Consider the following 15,974-nt stretch of genomic DNA (forward strand, 5'->3'; position numbering starts at 1 on the left):
ATTGGGTCCATCATGAAATTAAAAACACTATTAAGACTCAATAAACACTGCATTACAAAAAAATAACACTCTCTCTGTCAATGTTCTCTCTCTCTCTCTCTCTCTCTCTCTCTCTCTGTCTCAATTATATGCTGTCTTTGAACTCAATATCATATAGGGTGAACATGATTTGCAGGGTTGTACAATCCTTCACTTTTTTGTGAAGCACATTGAATTACCCCTATATATATATATATATATATATATATTAGCCTAATCTATCTATATTTGAACTTTATATTTTGATGACTATATCGTTGTTCAGACAGTCAACAATAGTATAGTTGGTTATCCACAGACTGTTGTGCAATAGCCTACTCTCGTTGTTTTTCAAGAATAGCATTATGCTCTGAAACCATATTATTCTACAATTTCCATATTTTTAACGCTATAATATAGGCCTACTCTCAGACTGTGTATAGTAAATGAAAACAATAGCCTACATACATTCTGTTTAACGGGGCAATCTACGTCTGAAGTGGCGTAGACTAGGCCTTAAAAACAGCTTCTAATGAAATCTATCACTGGAATTAGCAATAACTAATTTATTGTTTTCAATTTGTCTGGGAAAACAGTCGGAAAGAAGAGAATCTGAACCGATTTCGCAAGTTCTCCACTAGAAAGCAAAGACACATTCAGTTCTGCCCTGTAGCATGACACGTAGGGCACGTCTTAATTTGCATTTTGGCCTAGTTTGGTTGTATGCTATTTGTATAGTGTGCTGTCATTCATCTCAACCAGAGGCGGATCGTTAGTGGTTTAACCCAATGGAAATATTGTCAACAGACTAGAAACCCAACCTTCGTCCGCCACTGAATGGATGGATGTAACGTCTGTCTGTGTGTACGTCTCCTATTGGTCACATTTCAATGCAATGGGCGGGTTAAAGTTTGTTGTTGTTTCACCGAGAGAAGTGGATCAGTCGACATTTTAAAATAGACTTCTTCACGGGAAATCTGAGGATAATTTGCCTTGTATCTGCAATTAGCTCCACGTTTTAGTGTGGTCTTGTTGTGCTTCAGAAAGGACTGGTTTGTGTCCCGTTTACAGGGTCTGATATTCAGCTGCCAGTGTTTTTAAGGTGAGGTTTATCGTTATTGGCATAGCTTCTTCTTCTAGCCCTCTAGATAGATAGATAGATGTAGGGTAGCACAGCACAGCACAGCACTAGTTCACTTAGCCTCCCAGCTAGCAAGTAGGGTATTAAGGTATGTGTATCACTGGGTTAGCTAACGTTAATCGCTTGTTTCCGACGACGTAGTGGGGTAGGTCAGTCTTGCCTATCAGTTGTCGACTAAACTAGAGAGGGTATAACGTTACTATCGTTGTCATGTGAATGATTTTAAGGTTACAGATAGCGTAATGGTCTTAGCGCTGAGGTAACGTTAGCCTACTGATGGAAATTAATGATAAACGTCGAGCCTAACAAAACCGCGTCAGGGTCTGTTTTACTGGGGAGGCAACGATAGCAAACAGATGTTTATTATGAGTGGTTTTCCACTTTGGTCATTTACTATGATGTTCTAGTCTGCACTGCTGAAATCATATTGCATAGTGTCTGAGTTAGTAGGCCTACTCAGCATTGGCTTTCTCATTTCTCTCTATTTATTTATTTTTGTAAAGGGTGGACTTACCTTTGTTAATATTATATAACTGATATAGCACATTGCATAAGTTATGGTATTCTGTCTGAAGTTATGTCAATGAAGGCCAAACGGTGTAATTCACTGACATCCAGTTATTGAGGAAAATAACATGTATTTGGTGCTAGTGATTCTCTGTATTCAGTCTGTTTATTGTGAACTTGTCTGAAGATTTCTGGAACATGCTCTTGGTCGTCAGGTTAAATGACAAATCATACTACGCATGACCATATTGTAGTTGCACACTTATAAATGATGTCAGTAACTTGTGGAAGATGTGAGATGATTCCCCCGTCTCTCCCCTTTAGATGACCAGTCAGTATCAGCGAACTGTCCCTCCGGAAGTGAGGAAAGCAGAGGGGGAGCGTGTCCGAGCTAAACACCCCGATAAAATACCTGTAAGGTCACTTCCAGTTATGCAGTGTCATAGTGTAATGTGATGAGGCTGTGATTTGTCATTTCCATTGTTTATTGTGCAAGCAACATATCTTACAGAGCAAACTTCTTTCTTTTCATTCTGATCAGATTATTGTGGAGAGGGCTGCTAGGTCACGAGCTCCAGAACTGGACAAAAAGAAGTACCTAGTTCCCTCAGATCTTACAGGTAAGTCAGACATGTTTTGTACTCCACTGTTCAGCCCTTCTCAATGACTTCTAAATGACTTCCCATCATATCAGTCTAGTTGTTCATAAAGATATTTACGAAAGCAGTATTTTTTGATGTGGGTTTCTGTTGACCGTTAATCATTATTGTAATACCTATGCAGCTCCTGTAGATGGCAACAGTAGTAACAGTTGTATGTATAACAGTAACCACAAAGTTGCAAACACACAGAATGTCTCTTTTTCTTATGCATTTTAAAGATGTATGTAATTGTTTGATTTAGGACCTTGATGAAAGTGTTATTTTAAAGATGTGTTTAATTAATTGTGTAATGTATTTTTTTTATAGATATATTTAATTGTTTAATTTAGGACCTTGATGAAAGTGTTAAAATTGGACGTAAATTACTTTAAATAGCATTGTGATATAATGTATTGTGACCTACTGTGCATATCACATGGTGCAGATGGGGAAATCCAGCCCTTTAGACTTCTCAATAATTGTTTAATTGTCTTATAAAATAAATATTTAACTATTAAATGATTAAATATTCCTTTTATAAGAAAATGAAACTGGATGATGTTTATGTCTGACCATTTGCAATTACTTCCCTTTTTACACGCGTGACCCTTAATTCCATTGCCAACATCTTTTTAGTTTGTCATAACACTTAATACTTCCTCTTATTGAATGTCTTATTAAATGTCTTGCAGTGGGTCAGCTGTGTTTCCTGATTAGACAGCGAGTGTCTATGAGGCCCGAGGAGGCTCTTTTCTTTTTTGTCAAGAACTCCCTACCCCCATCCAGCATGCCCCTCTCTGCAGTCTATGAGGTAAGAACATCGCCCTAATCAAACCAATTACTCTACTACCAACCGAATGGAATGGGTTAAATTAAATTCACATAGAATGTTTCACATATTTGCTTGATGTGTTGCATGTAAAGCAAATACTAAATCCTCCTTCTCTATGGCTGCAGGAGCATCATGATGAGGACCTTTTCTTGTACATGACATACAGCAATGAAAGTGTATATGGTGCCTGAATCTGGTTATGAATGATGGAGAAAGGTTGCAAATGGATGGTAAAGAAAGAGAAGAGGGAGACAGACTAAAATTCCTAATGTGTTACCACTATAATCCCATATAAGATACGTATGATGAGCAAAGGGCTTAGGGATAGCTAAAGGGTGAGGGGCTGGGTGGGCATTTGTTTGAGTCAGTATTTTGGAGTTATACATAATATTCATGATCCATGTCAGAAATATAATTTGAAATTTTTAATTTTGAGGGTGGCGGAGCAATGAAAATTTGAACGATCAAGGACGGAAAGTAAGAGTGTGGAGAAGTATTAAGTTTGGAGAGAGAGGCCAGTTCATCTTTCTCTCTTGTGGGTGAATCACCTGTATTTAATGCAAATAGTATTTTTTGTAAAGTAATATCAAGAACTTTTTTGTGCAAAATAAAATCTTTAAAACAGTGATGGCTGAAACCATGAATTGATTATTTTGCATCAGTGTGATGTGTAAAGACAATGTGAATTTGTGTGTGTCTGTGCTGAAACTAGTTTGAATAGGGTCACAAGCTTTGAATGTGGTGTGGCCCGATACCGATACTCGCATCAGGGATCAGGCCGATACTGGGCCTATTTAGTCGTACTCGTAAAAACTCACCTCTACCAATACCACTTAATTACACTGTTTCCCCATCATATTAGCTACTGGGGAAGATCACACGCAAATTAACATCTAGGGTAAAAAATAAAATTTTAAGCATCTCTACATCTGGTATGATTACCAATCACTCAAAGTTTACAAAACCGGTTAAAGTTTGTTTCTGTGCCTTAGATCAAAGTGGAGTGTCAGGCAGAATAGATTTGTGCTCTTGAAAAGCTCATTTATCTGAAAGTAATTGTGAAAGATATTGCCAACTTTTTTCTTATTCTATATCAAAAATATAAAATAATTTCCAAAAGAAATGGCCATAGGACACTTGATTTAGTATATTTCATTTTAAATGTTTCATGCCAGTATAGGATATATTCTCAGGTTAAAATGTGTAACTCTGTTACTGATATGGTAAAGTCACAGAATTCTTTCTATATCTTTGGCTGAGATGTTCTGTACAGTCCCAAATGTGATGTGTATGGTCACGCTAAAAGCCTCTGGGGGCATGCCAAGTTTTGTGAAATTCTGTCCATGGCGGGCCATTAAAATAAACAAATTTGTATGTGTATGTACATTTAGTGACTGTATATCAGCTTGAAGATGGTGGTGTTGAGTGAAGGGTTGCCAGTTATGATGACACTCACACAGTACTCACTCACTCACACACACACACACACAGCCACCCCCCCACACACACACACCCATACCCCCCCACACACATACCATTACATACACCCCCCCCACACACACTTACACACAGGTATAGCCCCCCCCACACAACCCATTACACCCCCCCATACACACACACACCATTATACCCCCCCCCCCCCAACTTACACACATACACACAGTGCAAAATATTCAATGTTTGTTTAATTAAGATATGGAGACGGTGCCAGTGTGGAGGCTTATTTTTGGTTTGAAATAACCTGATTATATATTTTATTTGATACTCATTACAATTTATATGTATTTTAGGCTTATTGTAACAAGAGCAGAGAAGAAAATTCATTGTAATTTTATGCTTGTTATTTTGTGGTAGAAATATCGGTATATCGGTAGGCTACTTGGTATCGGCAAGTAAATGTAAGTACCGGTACTCATACTCGGTTTGAAAAAAAATGTATGTGTATAAAAAATGTGTATAGGGCAATTCCATGGAAAATTAAGTTTTTTGTAACATCCATAAAGCCAATAAAATGTGATGGTATGGTATGATGTGAATGATTACATGAAATCTGAGCATTTGCTATTTTTGGCTGAAGAATGTACATGAGAAAAAATGCACAAAAAATTAATGTTATCATTCACATCATACAAATGCCAAGGCATTTCACTGGCGTTATGGATGTGACAAAAAGTAAATTTTCCGTGGAATTGCCCCATACAGTACTGAGGACCTAATATGGACTGTCAACATCCAATGCCCTTTTCATCTGTGAAGAGCATTCTGACAGGTAGCATCATCACCTGGTATGGACATTGCACAGCTCAGGATTGCAGTGCCCTGCAGAGGGCAGTACGTTCTGCTGAACATGCCATCCGAGTGCCTCTCACTGCCCTGCAGGGCATCTACACCAGAAAGAGTGTGAATAAGGGTCCAAACTATTCTCAAAGACATTTCATTCCCTGACAATGCACTGTTCAGATCGCTGAGGTCAGGTGGACACCTCTAGCCACATCACTTAAACAGAAAGATTAAGGAGTTTCTATCCTCAGACTATCCAGATCCTACTCTATGGCCCCTATTTTAGCGATCTAAAATGCATGGTCACTAGCGAATAGCTTAATTAAATTTAGTGGGTTATCCAGTCCACATTGGGAGTGGTTTTGTTATCAAACGTCGGGCGGATGGTGCAACAAGGCGTTCCTATAATTCTTAATTAGTCATTATCAATGGTGTTTTTTAGGCGTAACATCATTTAAACCAATGAGAATGACATCTGTCATTTCCTTTAACAGCAAGCAGCGCAGCTTCAAACAGCGCATCAGTATTTTGATAGTCAGCGAGCGGCGCATTTGAAGGAATCTGCTTGCATGCAAGACCGTATAGAATAGAGACATGTCAGGTGTGCGATGAACAGGAGGAAATTTGTTTTGTTTATTTGTTAATCTTTATTAATGCCTTTCTTTTTTGACAAGATCATAGATTCAAAACAAAAGCAACTTTTTTAGCAACACCGTATTTTGGGTGGCCTGCGAAGACCCAGTGGTTTTCTTGTCTGGCCCACATGGTAATGAACTTGAATAGCCCTGGTCTAAGCTAAGAGAAAGATAAAGAGAAACATTTGTGATATAGGTCTTAGTGATAAAACAATTAAGGTTAAGACAAGTTTATGTGTTTTGTGATTTTCTGTGAGTTTATGTGTTTTCATTTCTTTTCATGATAAAGCCATGCAATACTGCTATTTTATGATAACAACTAAACTGATATTGGAAATTATTAATGTAATATTGGTAATACCCTCAGTTATTTCCAACTAAAGATTCCTGGATGCATGGATATTTTTAATGGTGAAAGTACCTGTCAGACTTTGCAAACTTATGACAGGGTGCTACAGAGGGAAGTGGAGATAGTAGGCTACATCTGAAGATTTTGAGGAAGTTTGATTAGTTTGCTAGGCATCTGCATGGAGTGTCTTGCGTTGATTTTAATGCTGAGGATAATAGTTTATTCTTGGGATTGAAAACAGTGGCTTTCTCAAATCTAGTTATTATAGTTACACTCACCTGACAGCTTTGGACAGCTTTTCGTTATTTGGTTTCAAGCTATTGACACTAATTATAGCAGCACGCTTGGCTGGACACTGGTCCTCGACACTAACTGGTAAACAGAAACAGAAAGAGAGGGAGAACAAACAGCAAAATCATGGAGATGGAGGAGCTGACCAGCGCTGACCGTAAACCTGATGATAAAGACGTGGAGGAAAGTGCAGAGATCCCAGAGACGGATGGTAGGCCTACAGTGTGTTATTATATTTACAGTAATCTATGTGATGTTTTCACAGTTCCATACATGTTTGAAAGACTAGACCTATGTCTGCACTCTGCACCACTATAACAACATATCCATGGGATTACTAACTCATTTCCTGTCAATTTGTCTGCACTGCTCTGCAGTTATAGAGGCAGCAGAGGGAGGGGATGAGGATGAAACCAATGTTTACTCCAAACTTCAGAATCCATCTGAGGATGTCTATGAGACGGCAACCCTGGCAAAACAGCCTCAGAAACACATAACAAGTATGCACATTCAATTCCACACTGTACGAATTTGACAAATATCTTTTTTTTTTGTCATGGTCACTGTTCTACTGGCATAAGGAGAAATGTACAGTCCGACTACAATGCTGAACTAAACACAAAGCACTACTTGCACAGCTGCATGAGTAGGCCATAAAATTACATTTGTACAGAAATGGATTTCAGTCGGCTTCCATCAACACTCTCTTGCTTCATTCTTGTAGATTTGTAATTCAGTATTTGATCTGTAAGAGATTTGTAATCATTCACCCTCTTAAAGATGGATTTCTTTGACTTTTGTGTTTTGAAAAGTAATTATGTGGCATTAGTTTGCTAGGCATCTGCATGGAGTGTCTTGCGTTGATTTTAATGCTGAAGATATGTTTATTCTTGGGATTGAAAACAGTGCTTCAGTGGCTTTCATGCAACAACTACGGGGTACATGCAACAACTATGTAGTGGATCTAAACACCTTGCAGAAAAACAAATAGTGAATGAACAATTATGGGTAGACACAGTCCACAACAGAGAAATGAAAGGTACAGAAAGAGGAATAGAGAGACACAGCAAGAGTAAAATAGACAGAAGGTGGTCAATCTGTTTAACTCAACCAAGCTGCGCTGATGGTGTCAGTGTTACATAACTGTATATGGATGTGTATATTCTTTGGAATTAAGTGCTGAATTTAAAATCTTAATTTACAAGGAAGATTTTTTTATACTGTACTTCTGAAAACACTGGCTAAGGTTTTAATGCACCAACCCATTGCTGGTTACGTTATCTCATTGCTGGTTCCACTTCTGGAAATTAGAAGTGAATGAGGGGTCCCCAGACCCATTATTAACCTCAAATGAGATTTGAGAAGCCTCTGATGTTAACTAGGCTATAATGTGTCAGACTCAGCAATTAAGTGAATGGTTCCCAAATCCTACACTAAATTTTAAAGGGCATCATTTAGTACTTGCAATGTATCATTCTAACTATTACATATTTGCAAAATATGAATTTCGGTGCCGGTGGAGAAAAAAAAACTGTGGGCTATGGTGTTTCTTGTGCAGCTGATCTCTCATTCAGTGGGTTGTCCCATTAGTAGGCCTGTCTAATTTCAAAATCAGGACTTTGCACATGTTTATCCCTTATGTTATGTAAAAAGCATTTCTTTTTAACCAATTTAGTCTATTCAAACAAAAGCAAATCGGTCTCTGTCCCTGAAAATTATAGCATGTGAGACAATCCCGACCTAGAAGATTTTAGAGGACTGTCCGGAAAACTGCAAGGCCACCTGAGGCTCTGGAGGCCTTGTTTACAGGAGCGATAGAATAACAAAATGCCCGGGCTGAACCAACACATCGTGGGGTTGTCCTTGTTTGACGTTATGGTTTTTCTGGTCCGTGGTGTGCCAGATTTGGTGCGCTCCAGAATAGAAAACAGACAAGGAAAGTATTGTGATACGCATATCAATTATAAATGGGACGGAAAGAACCACGTTACTATAGAGATAGGAGCTGTAATGCGTGCCCTCTGCAGTTGCAGAATTAAACTGTCGAGGACTGCGCCCCCACACTTACCCAAAATAGCTCTCCGGTACCACCGGAAGACCAAGCAAGACGGTGCTCAAGTCAAACCCGAATCTCGTAGGCTAAAGAAATCATTTCGACGATGTATATAAAATTCTGCAATTTTGGGAACTATGCAGAGGAAAAAAAGTCGAGTAAATTTGGGGAACCGCCGAGGACAGATTTAAGTGGTAGGGTTCATCATTTAACCACATCCTATACACGCACAGGCGTTCATGAAGAAATTACTTGATCACATGCCACTCTTAACTTTCTTTCTTTTCAGACTTCTCAAGATTTCGCCTGTTCCGGGCCGTGACTGCGATTCTCTCTGTCATCTGTCTGATACTATTGGTTGTGATTATTGCGCTCGCAATGAAGTGTAAGTTACAGATAATTCCTGCGATGCATAACGTAGGCTGGCTGGCTGGCTGGCTAAGGCTATACAAGTTTTAACATAAGACCATGTTAACACAGGTGAACTAATGCACGTACATCAACACACACGCGAACCACAGTTGAGGAAATGACCCATAACCCATGGTTATGTTGCACTATTAGCCAACTATTCTTGGTACTTGTTTTTTTTACAGACTGATGTGATGTTAGACGTGTTTTTGATGTGTTGCTCAGAACGAGGCAATTTGCGGTTGAATTTTTAAAAATCTGCCTGTCTGTTTGTCTGTCTGTCTGTCCATCTGTCTATGATTCCAGTGCAGATGCAATCGGTCTGTCCAGACAGATTGAACGAGGGGGAGAATATAGATGTGTCTTCTGTCTGCACTTTAGAGCGATGCCTGTCCATTTACCCGCAAAGACAAGTTCACAGTGAGTTATGAACATGGCATGCTAAATTACTTTGGTAATTTGGATGTATATTTGGGGTGGATGCACAGCATCACGAATCCAGAGAATAGTGCTATATGTTTAATTTTTCATATCACCTGAAAAACTGCATTGTTAGTCAGATTTTAAAAATGTACCACAAACCGCAGTATGCCAAACAAACTATGGGGAGGCATTATGTAACATGGCAGCCTCTGTGCCTCCTGTTTCAGCCTCAACATGCCACAAGTGTGGGAAAGGTTGGGTTGAGTTTGAAGGCTTCTGCTTCCTGCTCTCCCGGGAGCGTCTCACCTGGTCTGAGAGCAGAAGCGAGTGCCGGCGCAGAGGTGGTGATCTGGCTGTTCCTGACCAAGACAGAGTCCAGGTTTGCTATTGCTCAGCAGTCCACTGACAGTATCATTCTGAAAGTCGTCCATTACTCTTTTACCAAATACCAATACTTTCCATTTCAGAACTTTCTGTCTCAGGTGAGCAAGAGTCTCCACTGGATTGGCCTGAGCCGCTCCCGCTCTGGGGCATGGCTCTGGGTGGACAACTCTACACTGGGCAAGAGGTGAGCATCATTGATAGAGGAACTTAATATGATTGTGTAACAGTGCAAGTGCTTTGTGAAAAGATTGTGAGTAAAGGCTAGTATGGTCAGGATTATGGACTGCTGAGCAGCAAACATCACTTAGTTTTGGTGTTATGGTCATGTGCTGTCCATCTGTGCAGCTGGCTATTCTACTTCTGACATGATGGAGACTTACTAGTAGAGGTCATTTCTCTTGAAGGGTGTTGATTCTAGAGGGATTTATAAAATGTGTTCCTCTCTCTGACAGTAACTGGTCAGAGCAGCCTGGAGAAGCAGACTGCGTGTATCTGAATGGAGAAGCTGTTCCTACCCAGAGCTGGACAACTGCAAAATGCTCAGCTGTTACATACTACATCTGTCAGAAAGATCGCTGAAGTCCTTCTGCTGACTACACCATCAGCCTCATTCACCAGTTCATATCTTTCTTTCATAACCACTGATCTTAACTTACACTGTATCATACCTTCATATTCCGACAAATCATAATGATAATGGAAGTTTCATGTGATCGTAGATTTACTGGAAGATTGTGTAATTCATAAAATTACTGTACTTTAAAATGCCTTTATTTGAAGAACCAGCTTCAATGTATTGTTTGTTTGCACTTTGAAAGCCTTTTTGCACTTAAAAACCTGTGGAATTTTTCCAAATTGTATAACAATTATGAATTGTTTTCAGTGATATAGAAAGATGAGTAAATGTTATATTTAATTTTTATTTAGCATTTTTTTTGCTTAAAGTTGATAACAGTTTTATTATATCAGCTACATTTCCTGTGAACCTTGTTAGTCCTTCATAACTCTTTATATCTTTTTTATCACATGCAGAGTTCCGTCTTTGCAGTACATTATGGGACCAGTATGGCCACTTCTGAGATTACGAAGTCGTTGGACAGTTTGTAGTTTGTTTAATATATTAAATAAAGAACTCAAGCTCTATGTGCCACGGATGGTCACTTCTGAAAAATGCCCTAAAATCAACTTTCCCTCTGATATCCACATAACGCTGAATGAAATAATTGCTTCATTTTTCTTCATTTGTCTTTCATATGTCACAGAATACTATCATTGTTCTTCTTGATTGGCTGTCAAACTAACTGAATGTCCTGTCCATCAGAATAGATGTCCTCCTTCTCTGTGTGGAAACCCAAAGTGCTTTCTCGTATCTTCTGCCATCCCCTGAGGGACTTCCTGTTTGGGTTTGGATCGTCTTTATCCCTGACCTGGTCGCCATCCTTCAAAAAGACATTGATGTATCGGCGGATTTTTTGGACCAAAGGGTCATTGCGATCCTCCACCCTGAAAAAAAACATATAAAAATGCTTTACACTATTTTACTCTTTCAAGAGCACATGAAGGGAGTCCAAATACTTTAGCAAAAGTCTGCAAGTCTATTTTGTTGAGAAATGTATTATTGTATTACAGTATTATTAAGCCACCTTTCCACAATGACACAAAGTCTGGGACAATGCCTTGGAACAACGGTGAAAGCAGGTGCATACCTAATGTACCAGCGCTCCCCCAGGCCATAGAGGAGCCCGCACACTCCCAGCCGAGGCCACAGCCAGCGGGGCAGCCTCCTCTCCAGCATCAGGGTGGTGGCCACCACCTGGGTAGGACATACACACACACATTAGGTAACACCTGGAGTTCTTGGATCAAAGGGGTTATGTTTCTCTTCCTGTGACTTATTAAGTATTCAGCACTCATCAAACGTGTGAAACCAAACTCAGTGAACTGGGCATCAATACCTTTCTCTGTAACTGGAATCTGGACTTCCTAACCAACTGACCGCAGATAACCTTACCTCCTCAACCCTCATCCTTAACACCAGCGTACCACAGGGCTGTGTTGAGCCCTCTCCTTTACCCTCTCCTTTAATCATCTGTTGAGATTCAACTTCAGTATGCAAAATTGCTGTTGAACAATTACTGAACATTGACCAAACCCAACCCCTATCCCCTAACCTTAAATTGTAGTTAATAGAGTCAACAGATAGTTTGTTGATAATCTGAGCATCCGTTGGTAGTGTAAAGGGGACTATCCAAGTAAAGTGTGACCAGAATTTGCTGATGTAGGCCCCAGCCGTGGCGCAACTGGCGCGGGCACCTGCACTGTACGCCGGCGACCCGGGGTTCGATTCCCGCCCCGTGGTCCTTTCCGGATCCCACCCTGACTCTCTCTCCCTCTCACTTCCTGTCATTCTCCACTATCCTATCCGCAATAAAGGCATAAAAGCCCCAAAAATATATACTTAAAAAAAAAAAAGAATTTGCTGATGTATGTGTTTATGCATAGCGTATCCAGCAGATGCTAGAGGCCATCGCTTGGCCAGCGCTCTGGCACTGACCCCCACTGCCTCACCTGTGTCCTCCAGAGCTCGTCCCTCTCCTGGGCCACACGCCATTGTGTGTCGCTCATCATGGCGGTGAGCAGGTTGAGCAGCAGGAGGTAGGAGACCACAGAGACACAGCAGTGCAGCACGTGCACGATGGCCGGCGTGTGGATCTGATGGTCCACCGGCAGGTCGATGAGGCCCACGCTCAGCTCAAACAGAGAGAAGAGGGTGATGGGGAAGGAGGTGTACGCGGGCAGAGATAACGGCTCCTGGGTCATGTACACCATCCACAGGGCTGGGGGTGGGGTGGAGGGGGGGGGCAACAGAGAGGAATGTTGCGTTACTGTTTTAGTAACTCAGGAAAGGTCCTTGCCAATTTGGAAAGTCATGCATAGACAAGCAGATATGGAGTGTTTGAAGAGTGTGTAATGTTGGTTAATGTATAGTTAATATTAATATATGGAACATTCAACATGACTCACCTGTGGAAAATCCCATGAGTACAATAAAACTCAGCCACATGAACTTGGTCAAGTCCCCGAATATGACCTAAAAAGAACAGAAAACCACAGGTAGTGCTGAGATGTTTTTAGTTCTCGAACATACTGTGCCTTCCACCCCACCACTATCACAACACAAACAATTCCCTGGCCCATATGACCACAAGAGGGTCGGGTAGAGGTCACGGGTACACAGAGGATAATTTTTGTGTGTGCCTGGCTGCCTGTGTCTCATGCATGTCTACCTTCTGTATTATGATGACGTAGGGCCCCAGCATCTGAAAGCCTCGGGCGAAGTACATGACGTTGGACCAGCCCAGCACCAGACAGATGGCCATGAGCACGGACTCGCCCGGCGTCTCCGTGGCCCTCAGCACACACAGGATCACCACCAGGCTGGCGTAGGCAATCCTGATGCAGGGAACACACACACACACATACACATACACACACACACACACAGTCACACACACACACAGTCACATCTAGCGCCATACTGTCATATTTATACGCCTCGTGTGACGTAAGAATAGTGATCACTGTATATAGCTTAGCTTATTCTTTAGCATTTTAATGTATTGCACTAAAATAACAGTGATCTATTCAGGATATCCCTATTTTGGGAAAGCAATCGTTCAAATAAAGATTTCATCATAATTGCACAGCTCCCAGATAGTGAAATGAAACATACAGTAACACTGATTAAAGTCAATGTGTCTTTCATATTCATATCAGTGGAAACTTACAGAATGACATGAAAGGGGCCACCGAGTGCAGTCTGTCCGAAGTAGCGCTTAGCTCCAACTCTTAGTATATCTGGAATCTATGAGTATTCACAAATGTGCCAATGTTATAATTTACTCAGTTCCAGTTTACTCAGTCATTTCACTTGAAGGTCTGTGTGAAATGCTGTTCTGTGCTTGTTCATAGATAACATTAGCATTTCCCCCCCCTCCATTCCTGAGAGAGAACTGAGAGAGTCACCCATGCCTACCTCAAGAAAGAGAATGGCCAGTGCTCCCAGAACACTGATGATCTCTCCAGCTAAACGCAGGCGGTCTTTGTAGGTTACATAACTCTCCTAATATGACAAAAGATGATTATATGGATGAAAATTAAAAAAAACAGTAATTTCGATTAAATATTATATTTATTACCTCAATGTATTATAATGTTACCTTAAGGGTATTTTGTATTTTAATAGTTTTGTCATTTTCTGGGAGGGTGTAGTTCTCAGGAATGTCCTTTAGAGGGCGATGCACACAACAAAGTGTGAATATTCCTATGTAGAGCAGATAGAACAGCAGCAGCAACCTTGAAAAAGAATGACAACAAAAACTGAACAACCTTGGAACTCATACATTATTTAAATGATACTGAGTGAGATGAAAAAAGAAGTGAAACTAAGCCATGCTACCATTTCCAAATTACAAAATGAAACAGGAATCTTTTTGAGAGCTGTGGTTACAGCATTTCAGTCACTAAGTTTGAAGCCCAAACATACAGGAGAACACCATTGATTGAAGATGAATTCATAGGTTCTGTAGTGATATCCAGGTCATCCTGGTTACCTGAAGTAATGTTTCCCATAGAGGTTCCATTTGAGACTGACCAGCTGCTGGACAGGAGTCACTTCTAAAATCTTTCTGGCCTGAGAGAGACAGAGCATGACAGGATCAGCTATGCACAGCTACTGTACACCTCATGCTGATCTACAGTCCCTCAGGGCGGGCCGGTGATAGGTGCTCACTCTTACCTCTCTCTTCTGGCTGCCCACGATCAGCTCCAGGACTGACAGCTCGTCCGACCAGGAGTCGATCTCCGTCAGGTCATACAAGTTAGATGTCAGTGGTCCCAGGTTCCACTGCACTATCCGTCTGCGATTCACAAGATGCTGAAATGCCTGACCAGTCGAAAAAAGAATCACAATAAGGAGACATTAGGCCATATTAAAAAGCTTTTTGTCAGAAACTATGGTTTATACATCCTAAAAACTGATATAAACATGATGGACATTTAAATATTCTTGTCCTCCCTATATTTAATATATAGTGTTGTGCTCTGGGTTGCACACCAAGTAAAATGTAAGACCATCTTTTACTAAATTATGTTTCCAAATACATAAGGCCTACTGATAACAGATACATTACTGAAAATGGTCAGTTTCAGCTAGCTGAAGTGTTTCGCTGAGCTTTCGTCTTTGGTCTGATAGGGATTATTAGTGTGTTTTAGAAAAAGATATAAACATTTAAGTATCGCTCATAAATATATGCATGGCTATTATATGGCATAAACATACAGTATTAGGGCTATTATATTCTATAGGAACTACAGAAGTAGTTATAATATTCATAATGTCTCAGTGTAAAACTATATCTCAGTTAGACTGTGTGCTGAATCCTTCAGGTAATGACTATAACATTTTTAAATCAAGGACAGCACTCAACAGTATATTTTATAAACATTTTTAAAAAGTACTGTGCAGCTGTCCTTGATTTATAAACGTTATCATTTGTTTCACACTAATAGAGGACCACTAACCACTATGTTGCCTTCCTTGGCAGCCAGTTTGAAGGGGGTGATCCCTCTGTAGTTGGGGACCATGTCCAGAGGGAGAGTGGGGTCAAATTCAGCATCCCGAGACAAAAGCAGATCCACCACCTGACAGGCAATGGTTTTGTTGGGCTGCAAGACCAGGATGTGCAATACGGTATTCCCTGAAATAAATAGTGTGTCAGGTTAACATCACCTATAACTACATTTTGAAATGTAATAAAGCATCATGACTAGTAATGTGTTTTTAAAGAGCAGGAGAAAAGAATGGAAAAGAAAGAAGGTGTGTGCGTACCAAGAGTATCCTGAGCACGAATGTTTGCACCGTTGTTAATTAACATGTTGATGATGTCTTCATTTCCAACACAACTGGCAAAAGCCAGAATGTGCTCCCCTGTAGTGGAGGGAAAATTA

General features: G+C 40.4%; 3 protein-coding genes across 4 annotated transcripts in view; 2 read left to right on the forward strand and 1 right to left on the reverse strand.

Annotated features, from left to right (window-relative positions):
• Nucleotides 1-943: 943 nt before the first annotated feature.
• Nucleotides 944-3,767, forward strand: LOC143119501 (gamma-aminobutyric acid receptor-associated protein-like 1). Its single transcript, XM_076281048.1, has 5 exons — nucleotides 944-1,120; nucleotides 1,991-2,080; nucleotides 2,208-2,286; nucleotides 3,000-3,118; nucleotides 3,265-3,767. The coding sequence occupies exons 2-5, from the start codon at nucleotides 1,991-1,993 to the stop codon at nucleotides 3,328-3,330; spliced, it is 354 nt and encodes a 117-aa protein (XP_076137163.1). The 5' UTR covers nucleotides 944-1,120; the 3' UTR covers nucleotides 3,331-3,767.
• A 2,811-nt stretch (nucleotides 3,768-6,578) lies between these two features.
• LOC143119504 (galactose-specific lectin nattectin) lies at nucleotides 6,579-11,108 on the forward strand. Of its 2 annotated transcripts, XM_076281050.1 has the most exons (7): nucleotides 6,579-6,905; nucleotides 7,072-7,194; nucleotides 9,037-9,132; nucleotides 9,465-9,578; nucleotides 9,809-9,960; nucleotides 10,049-10,149; nucleotides 10,418-11,108. In XM_076281050.1, exons 1-7 carry the CDS (start codon nucleotides 6,821-6,823, stop codon nucleotides 10,542-10,544), a joined length of 798 nt encoding a protein of 265 aa, XP_076137165.1. In that variant the 5' UTR covers nucleotides 6,579-6,820; the 3' UTR covers nucleotides 10,545-11,108. The 2 variants fall into 2 exon arrangements, with proteins under 2 accessions (XP_076137165.1, XP_076137166.1); XM_076281051.1 differs by lacking the exons at nucleotides 6,579-6,905; nucleotides 7,072-7,194 and adding an exon at nucleotides 7,985-8,941.
• A 76-nt stretch (nucleotides 11,109-11,184) lies between these two features.
• Nucleotides 11,185-15,974, reverse strand: part of trpv6 (transient receptor potential cation channel, subfamily V, member 6) — a 7,168-nt gene continuing 2,378 nt past the window's right edge. Inside the window, exons 6-17 of the mRNA XM_076281049.1 lie at nucleotides 15,856-15,954; nucleotides 15,549-15,724; nucleotides 14,764-14,910; nucleotides 14,579-14,658; nucleotides 14,186-14,321; nucleotides 14,002-14,088; nucleotides 13,754-13,830; nucleotides 13,253-13,418; nucleotides 12,990-13,056; nucleotides 12,534-12,802; nucleotides 11,672-11,778; nucleotides 11,185-11,468 (exon numbers count right to left, since the gene is read on the reverse strand). Coding sequence (XP_076137164.1) covers nucleotides 11,258-11,468; nucleotides 11,672-11,778; nucleotides 12,534-12,802; nucleotides 12,990-13,056; nucleotides 13,253-13,418; nucleotides 13,754-13,830; nucleotides 14,002-14,088; nucleotides 14,186-14,321; nucleotides 14,579-14,658; nucleotides 14,764-14,910; nucleotides 15,549-15,724; nucleotides 15,856-15,954 — 1,622 coding nt within the window. The 3' untranslated portion in view covers nucleotides 11,185-11,257. The remainder of the gene's footprint in view (nucleotides 11,469-11,671; nucleotides 11,779-12,533; nucleotides 12,803-12,989; nucleotides 13,057-13,252; nucleotides 13,419-13,753; nucleotides 13,831-14,001; nucleotides 14,089-14,185; nucleotides 14,322-14,578; nucleotides 14,659-14,763; nucleotides 14,911-15,548; nucleotides 15,725-15,855; nucleotides 15,955-15,974) is intronic.

The sequence above is a fragment of the Alosa pseudoharengus genome, unplaced genomic scaffold, assembly GCF_046254945.1.
Source record: "Alosa pseudoharengus isolate Yale_2024_CS ecotype anadromous, Long Island Sound unplaced genomic scaffold, YU_APseudo_1.1 YU_APseudo_1.1_scf_12, whole genome shotgun sequence".
NCBI classification, from domain to species: domain Eukaryota; kingdom Metazoa; phylum Chordata; class Actinopteri; order Clupeiformes; family Clupeidae; genus Alosa; species Alosa pseudoharengus.